Source organism: Hypanus sabinus, chromosome 5 (assembly GCF_030144855.1).
Source record: "Hypanus sabinus isolate sHypSab1 chromosome 5, sHypSab1.hap1, whole genome shotgun sequence".
NCBI lineage: Eukaryota > Metazoa > Chordata > Chondrichthyes > Myliobatiformes > Dasyatidae > Hypanus > Hypanus sabinus.
Window position 1 is genome coordinate 135755273 of NC_082710.1, and position 14822 is coordinate 135770094.

General features: G+C 40.4%; 1 protein-coding gene across 2 annotated transcripts in view; it reads left to right on the forward strand.

Annotated features, from left to right (window-relative positions):
• dachc (dachshund c) overlaps nucleotides 1-14822 on the forward strand; it is a 540735-nt gene that overhangs the window by 409279 nt on the left and 116634 nt on the right. For both annotated transcript variants that reach the window (XM_059970454.1, XM_059970456.1), the window contains 3 exons: nucleotides 1937-2109; nucleotides 7814-7949; nucleotides 12649-12783. In XM_059970454.1, coding sequence (XP_059826437.1) covers nucleotides 1937-2109; nucleotides 7814-7949; nucleotides 12649-12783 — 444 coding nt within the window. The remainder of the gene's footprint in view (nucleotides 1-1936; nucleotides 2110-7813; nucleotides 7950-12648; nucleotides 12784-14822) is intronic.

Genomic DNA, 14822 nt, shown 5'->3' on the forward strand with positions numbered 1-14822 from the left:
AAAAAACACCAGGTGGAAGGATGCAATGGTTGGCTGGGTTAAAAACCACCTCATGCATGTTTAGAAAAACTAAACATGGATGAATGATGTAAAGATGTTTTCTAAGTGCAAGGCATTACTTTCATATTCTGCCTAGTGTATGTTTAGAATGCCCCAAGGTCATATATTTAAGTTTTCCAGCTTTTTGAGCAGTATCCTAATGCATCTTTAAAATCAAAGTCATTTAATGTCAAATAGACAGGTACATGTAGAGTATGTACAGATGCAATGGAAAACTTACTTGCAGTACCACAACAGGCCCATGGTATCAGATGAACCATGTAGCCTCACTACAGGAAGGATGTGGAACCCATAGAAAGTGTGCAGAGGAGATTTACAAGGATGTTGCCTGGATTGGGGAGCATGCCATATGAGAATAGTTTGAGTGAACTCAGCCTTTTCTCTTTGGAGCGAAGGAGGATGAGAGTTGACCTGATAGAGGTGTACAAGATGATGATAGGCATTGATCGTGTGGATAGTCAGAGGCTTTTTCTCAGGGCCGAAATGGTTGCCACAAGAGGACACAGGTTTAAGGTGCTGGGGAGTAGGTACAGAGGAGATGTCAGGGGTAAGTTTTTCACTCAGAGTGGTGAGTGTGTGGAATGGGATGCCAGCAACAGTGGTGGAGGCGGATACAATAGGGTCTTTTAAGAGGCTTTTAGATAGGTACATGGAGCTTAGTAAAATGGAAGGCTATAGGTAAGCTTAGTAATTTCAGAGGTAGGAACATCTTCGACACAACTTTGTGGGCCGAAGGGCCTATATTGGGCTGTAGGTTTTCAATGTTTCTATATGAACAAAATTCACAAAAAAGACATAAATTAAACAAATTATGCAAGAAAGGATTCCATTAGAACAAAAGGAAGTGTGCTGTGGTGCAAAGTAATGTTTCAAAGAGGTTCAAACTTTCATTTTATTGTTAAAGTATGCATATACAATACAACTCTGATAATTATCATCTCCAGATGGCAATGAAATACAGAAAGACCATGGGAGTTTCATGAAAGAAAAGAGATCAACTCCCCCCCACCCAGCACAAGAAAGAAAAATAAACTCACAGTCCCCAAAATCCCCTATCCGCTTCTCCACGGAAAAAAAACTGTGACAATAGCATCAAATCCTAACCCTTCCTCACAGAAAAAAACAGCAACAATGGCAATCCTTGACCCCTCACTTGCAGAATAAAAAAAGCATCAATAACAATCCCTGACCCCCTCACCCATAGAAAAAAAACAGTGACAAAAGGGTTGTTAGTCACAGTTTTGGGTTACTGAGCTATTGTTTAGAATTGTGTATTTTGGTCTAAGAACCAAATGGTTGAAGAGAATTGACTGTTTTTGAACCTGGTGGTGTGAGACATCATGCTTTGATGCATTCTGCCCAATAGTCAATGGATAGAATATTTTGGGTCAAATATTTGCACACATGCCTATAACCTGGGAAACTTTCAGCTGATTATTGGGATATCTGTGTTCCACCTTTTATGTATCCCAACCTCAATGTGTCACGGGCAGTCATAGCAATGAGTTTTCCACACAACAAGATCCCAGACATAATCAAAGAGGTAAAAGATCACCTACTGGTCAGAGGATTAGATTGAGAGATGAATATTGGTCATGGTTCAAGGAGAATATCCCATTTTCAAATTTGGGTTTTGAGCATCTTCGATCCCATCTATTGAACTCACAATATATAGCAATTCTGTGCTGTGCTTAGCCACTGAAATTCATTTCTATTGCAACAAAGCGAAGAAAAAACACAGAGGTAGGAAACCTGAAGCATAAACCATTGAAAGTTAAACATCCTTTTAAAATCTTTTTTTCCTAACACCCATTATTCTCAGAGTCAACTAAACATATAATTCTTGCATTATTCTAATAACTATTTTCCTTTTCAGGTCTGGAGCTCCCATTTATGATGATGCCCCATCCACTTATTCCTGTTAGTCTACCTCCGGCTTCAGTTACCATGGCAATGACCCAAATGAACCACCTTACCACTATCGCTAACATGGCAGCTGCAGCACAAGTACAAAGTCCCCCTTCCAGAATGGAAACTTCAGTTATTAAGGTAAATTTACCCTATTTTGTGAACAGTCCCATTGCTTGGAATGTCGATGGTCTGTTTTGCAGTAATGTTTCAAACAGTGTTGGTAAGAATTCAGCAGTATCTTATCAAAGGCTGGTATGTTTATGAGATATCCAAGCTAACAGCAAACAAAGTAGGTGCTGTGATTTTTATGAGCTGTTTAAATCATTATTAAGGATATATTTTTCATCATTCATCTATTTCTGGAAAGCTGAATATTGAATGCCAGTAAATATTTTTACCTCTGACACATTTCTTTGACTATGTCAAACAAAACTGTGAATATCTACCCTTGGATATTTGAGGACTACTGTCACTGTGGTGTGTTTGTGCATTGTCTCACTAGCTGAGCTCTTTGTACCATGAAGACCCGACAGTTCACCTACGTGGTGTATATGTGTATGCTTATTTCATTTGATGTGCAAGTTCCACAGAGAGAGTGAGGTCAGCTGGCAAATTTTCCCCGTCTTGGCTGCAACTCCTGTTTCAATGTTCAGGCAAGTGAATGTTGGCTGAGGAAAAGGCATAAAAGACATGCTGGTCTTGGCCCTTCATTTCTCTTCTACTTTTTGGGAGAATCATCACAAATATCACTTACCACTTTCTGCAACTACTCTAGTCATTCCCTATCTTAGCAGGGATGGAAGGACCACAGAAGCATGTGTGAATGTTTTTATATTAGAAAGAAAACTGAAAGTAAAGATAAACAAAATTTGAATATCAAGTTAGTTTTTTTTAAAAAGTACTGGAAATAACTCTTTGGGGAACATCTGTGGAGAAGAGAAAGTGAATTAATGTTTTGAGTCAATGACCTTTCATCAAATTTAGTGATAATGAATGATATCATTTTACAAGATGTAATGAAAATGATATTTTATCACCCTACTCTTTCTTCACACCAAAATGTCTGGGAATGTTTCTGCACTGTTATGAATGCTACATAAATTCAGTTATTCTTCTTGTAACACCATTGACTAGATTATTTCGCATCTTTAAAGACTGAGATTTTACTTTGTGCGTATTTTCCATGGACTTTTCTGGCTAATCAAGTCCCTGGTAGCTCGCACGACAATCCTATTCCATGCTAAATCTCCCTGTAAGCCATGAGCTCTCTCTCAGATTCTACCACTCACTCGCATCCCAGAATTAGTTCACTAGTTAACCAGCCAAGCCACACGTCTTCAGGATGCCAGAGGAAACCTGCACAGTCACAGGGCGAATAAGCAACCACAAACAGGAAGCAGTGCAGGTTCAAGTTATGGAGCTGTGATGCACAGTTGTATCAAATGCAGCAGTGTGCCAGCCAGCAGTTGCAATGGACATATAAACCCATTGCAAAATAAATTCAAGGTAAAATATTTTTACCTTTCCATCCCTTTACTCTCACCCCACTTGAAGAGCTCTGTTGCCCTGGAGATTTGGAATGAGCATTAATCTCTTTACTGGCATATATAACTGCCCTCACACCTCTTTCAGGCATGTATAAAGGTATCCTTTCATTTCTTTTTAATCATTTTTAACCACTTCCTTAAGGTTATTATACCTGGGGGTGTTAGTGGGGATAATCTCCCACTACCTATTAAATGCTCCCAATGGTGTGTATCTCAGATAGTCTCTGACAACCAAGCCCAGCTCCTGGCTATCATGTGTAGCTTAGCTACTAAGCCTGTCAGAACCATTTCTACTGATAGGAGAAGGGGCAAGGCAGGTCACTGGTGTCTTAAAACCAGTCACTTCGAGCAGATGGGGCTCATCAGCCATGGTTGACAGCTCATCTAGGAGAAGGAAAACTCTGATCTCAAACCTCTGCTGCCTTGGGGCCACACCTATTCATGGGAAAGGCTTTGGGGGCAAACACCAAGGAAAAACGCAGAGGTGGAGTCTCTAAGGCAGTCCTGTGTTGAGTTGAACTCTGACGGACTACTCTTGCAATGCCAGTGATGCCAAACTATATCAGTCTCTGCCGTTCCTTTGGATTCATCAGCTGGGTGGAAAGGGAGAGCCCTCTACATGGATAGCAGCTGCTCTCCATATTGTACTGCACTGGATTGCGTATCATGGAGACAACTGGGATGAAACATCCATGGTTGACCTCGACCAATGGAGGGCCTCAGTACTGGGAATGTGCACCTATGAACCACTGTTACTGCATCTTGAGAATAGGTGCTGGTCCTAGAAAAACTTGAATGAACAGTTGTGGAAGACCTGTAGCAGCTGGTCAGAGGTTTCAGGGTCTGCAGGGTGGTATGGTCACACAACACTTTGCAGTACAGGTGACCCAGGTTCAATTCCCACCACTGACTGTAAAGAGTTTGTACATTCTCCCCGTGACTGTGTGTGCTTCCTCCAGATGCTCCAGTTTCCTTCCACATTCCAAAGACTTACTGGTTGGTAGGCTAATTGATCATTGTACATTGTCCCATGATTAGGCTAGGGTTAAATTGGGGATTGCTGGGCAGCCCAGATTTGCTCTGTGCTGTATCTCCGTATATAAAAATATTAGATTCAGGATTGTCATACTATACTTCATCAGCTGCAAATAACCCTTTATGTCTAATCTCTCCTGAACTTGCCAAGAGAATGTGGTTCTATTTTTTAAAAATGTTTATTAATCATTATACAGTACTGGAGATAAGCATAGACATGAAAGAAAGGTTTGTTTCCAGAAAGGGGCTTTGCTTCATTAAAATGGAATTGAATTTGTCACATGTGACTCACAGATAAGTGAGAAGTATAGCAAACATGTGTTTGCTTGCATTCAAACAGTTGATTTGAACTCTGGTTAAGTGAATCCCCACATCTGAAAACTATAATCAATGATTCTGCTTCAATCCAATCCATACAAAGATGTAAGTACATCGGTTTTGTGTGTGTGTGAAATGAGAACTATGAATTCTGCAGTATTGTATAATGTATGAATTCACAGTGACTAATGATGGGCTTGTTCCATATGTGAGTAAGACCCAGATTTCTCAGAGGAGTTTGTCACTGATGATTTATGAGGCCTTTATTACTTGCAGAGTAAACTGTGTTAATTCATTGTAGGGCAAGACGATAGTGATGCTACACTGCTTCAGGCACAATGAAATATGAAGAGGATTAGTTCAAAAGGATGGGGGTGATTTTTAACCCAAGCTGTCTGGAGGGGAAGTTAACTTGCTTTCCTGTAGTCAACAAAGTCACATGCCTAAAATTGGCTGCTGTTTTACTTTCCAAACTGCCTGAACTGAGATTTGAAATGGAGTGGCAGGTATAAATCAAGTCAAAATTGGGTTAGATAATGGGTTCTAGACTCTGTGGGTCAGATGAAAAAGGAGAGATCCCTTGATAGTGGACTCCTGTTCTTCTCATATAATCCTAACCCATCCATGTGAAACCAATCCATCCTGTACTTCCATTTTGAAAGACAATGGAATCTCTGCAGGTTGACATTCACTTCAATTTCCTTCCTGCCCAAGATGTTCAACAATTGCCATCATTAGGTTAACCCAGCTTCAACATTCTTAGGTTAAACGTAACTAAAAACTTAAACCAGTCCAAATCGATAAGTATTATAACTACAGGGACAGGTCACCAGCTGGACAACATGCTATGAGAGACTCACTTCTAACTCTCCAAAGAATTTACACCAGCATAATATTCTGAATATGTTAGAATATTTACCCAGAGTATCATTGGAAATAATGAGTTTATTCTCAATGATATTCAAGACATTTCACAATTTTGATGACTTACGTAGCCCTGTTAACTGGCACGCACTCCACCTTGCAATGCATTCTTCCTGTATACCGGAGGTGCACCTTGCTGCACTATGCCCTATCTGCAAACTTTGGTCATACAATATACCATGCTGCTCCAAAGAGAGTTACAAAACTTTTGGCTGTGTTTCACTGAAATAGTCAGAGGCACTGGGTACTTTGGAAAACCTTCACCTGTAGATTTCTCATTCAAAGCATAAAGAGTCCTTATTAAAAATATTATCCATTCATTCTTCATCAGCAGATCCAAATCCTACCCAACTGCAATCCAGGAATACCTTTTACAAGCTGTTCAAGTATACAGCTCCCCACTAACTTCTCAAAGCATCTTTTATGCCATCCTGTTTAATCAAGTTTTAAAAAAATCTACTGACGGTTTTCTCTGTGAATAACAGAGTTTCAAAAGCCCAATATTAAGAAATACTAGTCAACTACATAGCTACATTGGAATGGAATTGGTGAAGGAAAGGTCATTTGAAAAACTTAAAAACATGCCTGTTGACAGCTTTGTAACCCTTGAAAATCTTTATTTTTATCTCCCCTCCATGTCTTCCCTAAATGGAAATTTGCAGTGGTGATTGGAATAGTTTGTAGGAGACATTTATTGAACCAGTAAAAAGATTGATTGTGTTTTAGCCAAGACTTGGACAGTTTCAAATGTGGTTCCAGCTTTGATAACCTTACAGTCACATTGTCATGAAACAACCTTTAGCTTTTGATGGCTATTCTCATTAAAATGAAATGTACACATCAGTATATTACTGCTCATGTAGCATCCAGGGTGACTGAATTAACAGAAAGGTAGTCTTAAGCTAATACCATCTGTTATGGCGGCTACAAGCGCTATTGATTTTGATCGCTATATTCTGGTAAAGAGCTTTGCATGTATTGTCTCTTGGCACCGAGATGCCATCAGAATTGGTAATGAAACATCATATCATGATATGAGTTAGACAGAGGGAGGATATCATGTGGTAAGAGGCTCATTCCCCTTCCCACATCACCTCCTCAAAGCCTTTGGTAAAATATAATTGATACATGAGAAGTGTATTGCTACACACATTTTACTTGTATGGGAAGGACTAATTCCAATGGCACTTAATTAGCTCAACATGGTGTAACAATTAATACAATGCCTTACAGTTCAGGTGACCCTGGTTCAATTCCTGTTGCTGCCTGTAAGGGGTTTGTACGTTCTCTCCAGACCATGTGTGTTTCCTCCGGGAGCTTTGGTTTCCTCCCATATTCCACAGATGTACCGATTGATAGGTTAATTGGTCAAAGTAAATTGTCCCATGATTAGGTAAGGGTTAAACTGGGGGTTGCTGGGCAGCGCGGCTCGAAGGATCAGAAGTGCCTATTCTGCTACCTATTTCAATAAAATTAAAAAAATTAAATATTCGCTCCTTTCACCATCAGTGTTGAGTAGCTGCCAGTTGTATCATTCTCAAAGATATAAAGCTTCTTTCAACAGCTCTTCCCCAACCCATGACCTACAATATATTAAAGAGACAAAGACACACAAGAATTGCAGTATGTTTTCAGTTCATGCACCAGCCAACATATTGGATATTAGTCTAGGGAATGTTGCCCCCTTAGTGCTCTATGAATTTCTTCACCTGATAGAGTGCAGTATTTAAAGACTTTTATCCCACCATTTTACTGTGAACACTTCCTGACATTTCATGTCTGAGTCAAGATATCCCAATTTCAAGATCCACCCCAAGAGCTTTAGCATTGTAATCAAGGCTACCACTGACTTGACTTCAATAAACATTATGATGCGTTGATCCAAATATTTAATCAGAATTTGTATTCACCCTGGCTTGGTATTGTTGGATCAAATTAGGATCAGGTCAGGAATCTTGCTAAAGTGTGCAGTTTCTCATGGACCTGTATAATTCACACGTCATCGCTTATGTTTGCAGGAACGTGTCCCTGACAGTCCTTCACCTGCCCCATCTTTGGAAGATGGTCGCCATCCAGGAAGTCATCCTTCCTCCCACCGGAGCAGCAGCGTATCGAGTTCACCAGCTCGGACAGAGAGCTCATCCGACAGAGTCCGTGAGTTCCTTCCTGTGAGACTTTCCAAGCTAAGCCTAATGTATGGTTAATGGATGCTTTAAATGCTACCTGATTCGATGTGGGCAGAGGTGAAGGAAGGCGAATCGGGTAATACAAAAAAAGTGATACAGTTGCAATTATTTCTGGGTGTTTACTTGCTAATTTCCTGTGGTTGAGCCCCCCCCCCCTCAATCATTGGTCTGAGTATTGCTAGATGAGGCCAGTGGTTGCAAAATATACAGTAGGTATTTAGCTGCATAATTATTACATTTTCGCAGGTCCTGGTGAAATAGTGGAGCATAGGAGAGCAATGAAGCAGGCCCTTTGGCCCAGAAGACTAGTAAATAAACATCTAACTAAACAAATCCCTCTGTCCTATCCCTCCATTCTCTGCATATTCAAAATTCAAGGAAAATTTATTATCAATGTGTGCATATTTGTCAGCATATGCAACCCTGGGATTTCTTTTCTTGTGGGCATACTCGATAAATCCAATAACCATAATGGAGTCAATGAAGGGTCACAACCAGGTGGACAACCAGTGTGCAAAAGACAATAAACTCTGCAAATACAAAAGGAAAAATGAGGAATAATAATACATAAATAAATAAATAAATACATAAATAGATGAATGATAAATATCAAGACCGTGAGATGAAAAGCCCTTGAAAGTGTGTCCATAGGTTGTGGAAACTATTCAGTGATGCCTATCTAAGAGTCTCTTAAATTTCTTGATCACATCTGCTTCCACCACCACTGTGGGCAGTGCATTCCAGGCACATATCCCCCTCTGTTTGCTCAGCTCAACTCTATTAAACTTTCCCCCTCTTACAAGAAATGCATTCCCTCTAGAATTAGACATATTGATCCTGCTGTAAAGATAGCAGCTGTCCACTCAGAGTACGCCTGCCACAATCTTACAAATTTCAATTGGGTTTCACCTCAGCCTCCATTACTTCAAAAAAATAATCCTGGCTTGTCCATTGTCTTGTTATAGCACATAGCCTTTAATCCAGGTTTATGTTTGAATGCTGTTTCTGGACCACTGTTTGGCATTCAACAATATTGTTCCACAAACGTTGATGAGCAAGCTTAGTCCTTGGGTCTAAATACACCACCGTGCAACTGGTTGTTGGACTTCCTAACCAACAGACCTCAGATATTCAAGATGCACCATCACCTCCCCCTCCCCTGGGCCTGTATGCTGAGCCCACTGACATACATTTACGTTGTCAAGTTCACTGATGACATGACAGTGGTGGGGCTAATCACCAACAATGATGAGAAGGCCTACGGATGTGGAAGAGCTTGAGGCCTGGTATCAAGCAAATAATGTCAATGAGACAAAGGAAAACTTGCACCATTCATTCTTTATATCAGCAGCACAGTAGTGGAAACTACGAGCAGTACATATCTTGCATAATTTGTCGTGGTCCCAGAACACATCGTCCACAGTCAAGAAAGCTCACTAATGCCTCTACTTTCTGAAGAGGCTAAAGAGAGCTGGACAGTGCACATCAATAGTCATGACCTTCTACAGATATACAGTTGAGAGCATCCTAACATGCTACATCACCATGTGGTATGGAAATTGCACTAAGGTTGTCAAGAGGTAATTAAAACTGCCCAGTGCATCACCAGCACCAACCTACTCACCTTCAAGGATATATACACAGAAAAATGGCAAATAAAATCCAACTATTTCACCCTGCTCATGGACTGCTTGTACCACTCCCATCAGGGAAGAGGCTAAGCAGCAGGACCACCAGACTCAAAAACAGTTGTTTCCACAAACCATGAGACTGATCAACACCCTCACCCATTAACCCACCCCATCTACCACAACTTCATTTCCTGTTGGAATCACCGTTTGTGCAGATATTCATCTACTTTATGTACATATAAACTAATCTTATACCTTTTTATTTATTTTGTTTTTACTGTGTTTATATGCTGCATTGAATCCAGAGTAACAGTCAATTTGTTCCCCTATACATTGGTATACTGAAGAATGACAATAAATAATCTGAAATCCTGGTAAACCTCTTCTGTACCCTCTCCAGTGCTTTGACATTCTTCCTCTAATGTGGTATCATGGCCTGAATGAAAAACTCAAGAACTAAAATTTTATGAAGCTGCATCATAACTTCCTGACTCTTAAGCTTATTGCTGACCCTAACGCTAACCTGAACTCAATGCCTCAACTAATAAAGTTGAGTATACCATATAACTTATTTCGCACCCTATCATCCTCTGCAGCATGGAGCTATGGATTTGGACGCCAATATCTCTAGTGTGTTCAGTAATATCTTTGACTTCAAAGCAGAATGCAGAATTTCTTCTTTCACTCCACGACCTGACACATACAAGCCAATGATGGAAATTGATCTTCTTAAGATAGCCCTGACTTGTAAGGTGAACAGTCTTTGAGATCTTATGCTAGCTTGCGACTGGTGCAGGATCTGCGATCTGACTGATTTCAATGAAGATTGACAGACAATGACTGAGGAAGCGAAGGGGAAGGCATGTGGCTTAATTATTGCTGTTTAATGTTATGTTTTTAATTACTTAAGTGAGTTCAGATTTTTTTAGTTATCTAATTTTAATTTTTAATAAGTACATTTTAATTAAAATATGAATTTTAATACATCTTAAGCATCACTGTGTGTCAGAGACATTAGAAGTTATTATAATTCTCTGACAACCTAGCAAAACTGGGGGTTGGCCTATGCTGGCTGATGGAGTTTTCATGCGTGTTTTGAGCTACACTACCATGGCTCAGAGCAATTTGTAGGACTATGGAATAATCTGGAAGCATGAGATCAGCCTCCCTAGTTTGGATATGAAGGGCTGGGCAAGAATATCTGTCAGAGCCTGGTTACAGTATCTGGTGTAATCGAAGTTCATCCATGCTTTTAAACACAAAAGAATGCACTTCCTTGCCCTGATTTTGGATAGACCCAGTACACTCTATTCATATGGTACAACTGAACTGTAAACAATGGATAGATTAAGAATGTGGCTGTGTTTTCAGTCGGGTGTGGGGGGGGGTGATCACTGTTTTGTATTAGGAAATAGGAACCCTACTTCTGCTCTCTGTACCAGCAAACTTAGTCCCAACATCAGTTCCAATTCAGAACAGAGCATTAACTTCGGACACAGACTGAGATACAGACACACCCTACTGAGATGTGCTGAGCTGAATTAATTCATGGCGTTTCCTGTTTCCTTTTGTCATAGATCATTATGGCCTTTCAAATTTCTGCCAGCAATGATATCCATTTTTGCTCACATGCCTATCAAATCTATTCTGATCGTTTTGCTACCTGAGTACACCTGGGCAGTGTGTAATAGTAAATTAAGCTACTAGGAAGCATGTACAGTGTTTGGTATGTGAGAGGAACCGGAGCATCAAGGGAAGAGTGATCACATGGTCAGCACTGGGGTCAGGGTGGACCCTGGGTCTGTTGAGCGTGAGTCACTGACATTTCTCTCAGTTCCACTGTACCACCCATTACCTAACCACTGCCAACCTTTCACTGATGGGGTTGATCATCTCCTAAGGGATATATCATCCATCACTCCAAATATGGTCGATGAAACTCGTGTAGGATTTACATAGTTTGCTGGCTATTATTTACTTCCCCATGAGATGGATGGGTTGCATCGTTCGTCTGATTACAGGACCTGTTTCTGCAGTTTGACATTCTCTAGATTGAAGTCATAGCACGGAACCAGGCTCTTTAGCCCAGCAAATCCATGCTAACCATCAGCTATGCTATTCCTACGTTAGCTCCATTTCAAAAAAATTCTCATCAACTCTTTGCAACTCCCTCCAACTTTTGCAATGTAACCTGCACACTACGGGCTGTTTACAGCTTCCAATTAACCTACCACTCCACGTGTCTTTAGAATCTGGTGTCAAGGAGCATATACAGACACCACTCAAATCAGGGTTGAACCAGGGTCTCTTGGACTCTTAAGTAGCAGCTCTACAAGCTGCACCATTATGCTGTACTCCCATTGTTACCTTATTGTTTAGAAGTGCTAAGATCCTCAGAGTAAGCTTACTGTTTTCTGGAGCTGTCCTAGGCCACCAATTGAATTTCAATAGAGCGTGACTAAAGGGCAATGAGATGATATGAAGTTAGCTTCCAGATAGCTGGCAAATCTGTTGGACAGAAATATCATAGCCCTGGAACAAGCAATAAATTGCTTTGAGCAATGTGTAATAACAAATTAAAGCTACCAGCCAGCACATACAGTATTTGGTATGTGGGAGGAACTGGAGCATCCAGGGAAGAGCAATCACAAGGAGAATTGCAAACTTCACGTGGATAATATCGGGGATCAGAATTGAACCTGGGTTGTTTTCATTGTCCGTCTTTATTCACAGTGCACTGTGAACAATTGATTGAAATGTGTGCACAAATCACCTTGGCTGGATTACAGAGCCCAGGAGCATCAGAAATTCACAGTCTGATGAATACCTGATGTCGATCCAATTTTCTTGCATTCCACTTCACCAAGTGATGTCACTATCCTCCAGAGGTTGTGTAGATCTGAAAAGAAGTGTTTAAGTTCGTTCTGGTTTATTAAAATTGTTGTCAGAGCAAATTAGTTTGGGAGTGTTCTGATGAAGCTAATTTGTTTGATGCTGTTTGGCTACTTACTGAACATTGTTCGCTTTTACTGACAGCTGTCCATCAGAATGGACTGTCGATTAACCAGACCCTGCTGGGCTTGTCTCCCACTATCCCACCTGGTTCCAAGGAAGGTGATCTTGCCTGTCAGGAAGGAGGACATGAAGCAAAAAGAATACACAGTGAAAAAGGTAAAAACCCATTACATCAAATGTGAGATCCTGCCCTTGTTATGGCTGCTATACCCAGACAAATACGACTGGTGCTCAGCAGGACATGGTTCCTTGTTTACCATAGCTTTGTCCAGGATCCCAGCAACAGTTTTAATGGAGTTATACCTTATGACTCCCCTCACTCTACTTCCCCTGTAGCCTTCACCTTGAAAGGTTCTTATGTATGCTGTTAACCATCAGTCTTAGCTTATTGTATCAAGTTCATAGCCAATTAATGTGCAAATCGAGCAAGTTTCTGAAAGATAATAACACAGATGATGAATATGTGGGGTGTATAAATCAGCCTGTTCTCTCCTGGAAAAACAGGTCTGGGTTCTGGATTAAGGATAGTCTCACTAACTTCTGTTGCTGCTACTTAACCATGTGGCTTTTCTTCGGGTGTGAACTCAGGCAACAAGTTTAGTCAGGTTATTACTAAATGGACGTAATCACAGTTGTTGTCATGCCACTCATCATTGTCAATACTTATTATTGTCATACCGTGGAAAAACGTTTGATATGCCACCCATTTCAGTACATCAGTGCATTGAAGTAGTACAGGGAGCAAAGTTAACAGGATGTGGAATAAAGTGCAAAAATTTCAAAAAGCACAGTGCTGGCTAATAAGGAGCAAGAGCCATAGTGAGGTAGGTTCTGAGATCAAGAGTCCATCTAATCATGCAACGGGATGATTGAATAGTGTTTAAACACCAGAATGGATGCTGTCCTTCAGCCTGATGGTATGTGCTTTCATGTTTTTGCATCTTCTGCCTGATGGGAGAGGAGAGACGAGAGAATGTGCAGTGTGAGTGAAGGCTTTCATTATTTTGGCTACTTTACTGAAGCAGTGAGAAAGGTAGACAGAGTCCATGGAGAACAGGATGGTTTCGGAGATGTGCTGAGCTGTGTCCATAACTCTCTGCAGTTTCTTGCAGTAACACCGATGCTTCTGGATAGGATGTTTTCTATGGTATTGTTATAATAATTGGTGAGGATCAAAGAGGCATACCAACGTGCGAGGTTTTTGCTGGATTGCCAGCTAGTCTGTCTTCTAAGATTCCAGAATGCCTGCCATCAAAGTGCAAATACATTGGCACATGTGATGTGTGATTCTACATTACTGGAAAAACAGAAGTTAATGCCCTGGGCCTCATACATCTGATTGTCAGGTGCTGCAGGAATGTTCTTTTCGCATATGCATTCTCTCATTTACCCGGATTTTAATGAATGTAAACTGTTGCTTTCCGTTGTATAATCTCTGGATTATCTCTGGGTGCTGCCCCCTCCAGCGTTTACTAATTGGAAGAACAAGCTGAACAAGGACAATTTATCATCATGCCACGCACCTGGCCTAAACTATTTTTTTCTTTTAGACTGTATGTTTTTTTTCCTGAAATTGTAGCCATATCTGTTTTTTGTGCTAGGTGCTATGTGTTGTATGCTGTTGGTAAGATGATTTGCATCTTGGTCCTGGAGGAACACTGTTTTGTTTGGCTCTATTCCTGTATGGTTGAATGATAATTAAACTTGTACTTTATCCACCCCAACAGAACTCTGCAACCCTTTTCACTTCATCTCAAAGTAGTGAAAATAACCAAGATATTGCAGTAGAATATAATAAATACTTAAATTATAGCAAGCAAAATAGCTTTGCTCCCTGTTGCTGTGATAGCTTAAATAATTGTATAAACTTGTTAATTTTGTGAGAAAGTTAGCATTAGGTTTGTGCTATGCTCAGATTTGTTTGCACACACTCATAGTGCGAAGAATTTTAAATGTAAAAGTTTGTAAGTTATAGTTACTGTGCTCTTCAAGAGCGGCTGAGAAGAATCTAAATGCATCAATTATTTTCCTTCAGCTAGTTGAAGCACATAACTAGAAGTGTTGATGTAAGTATTTTACAGACTGATCTATTCTAAGAAAGGAGATACTTAGGGTGGCAGGGTTGAAATACATCTTGATCAAAGGATCAAAGTCACTCCTCCCCTCCGCAAGCCTACACATTACTCCGGGGCAAG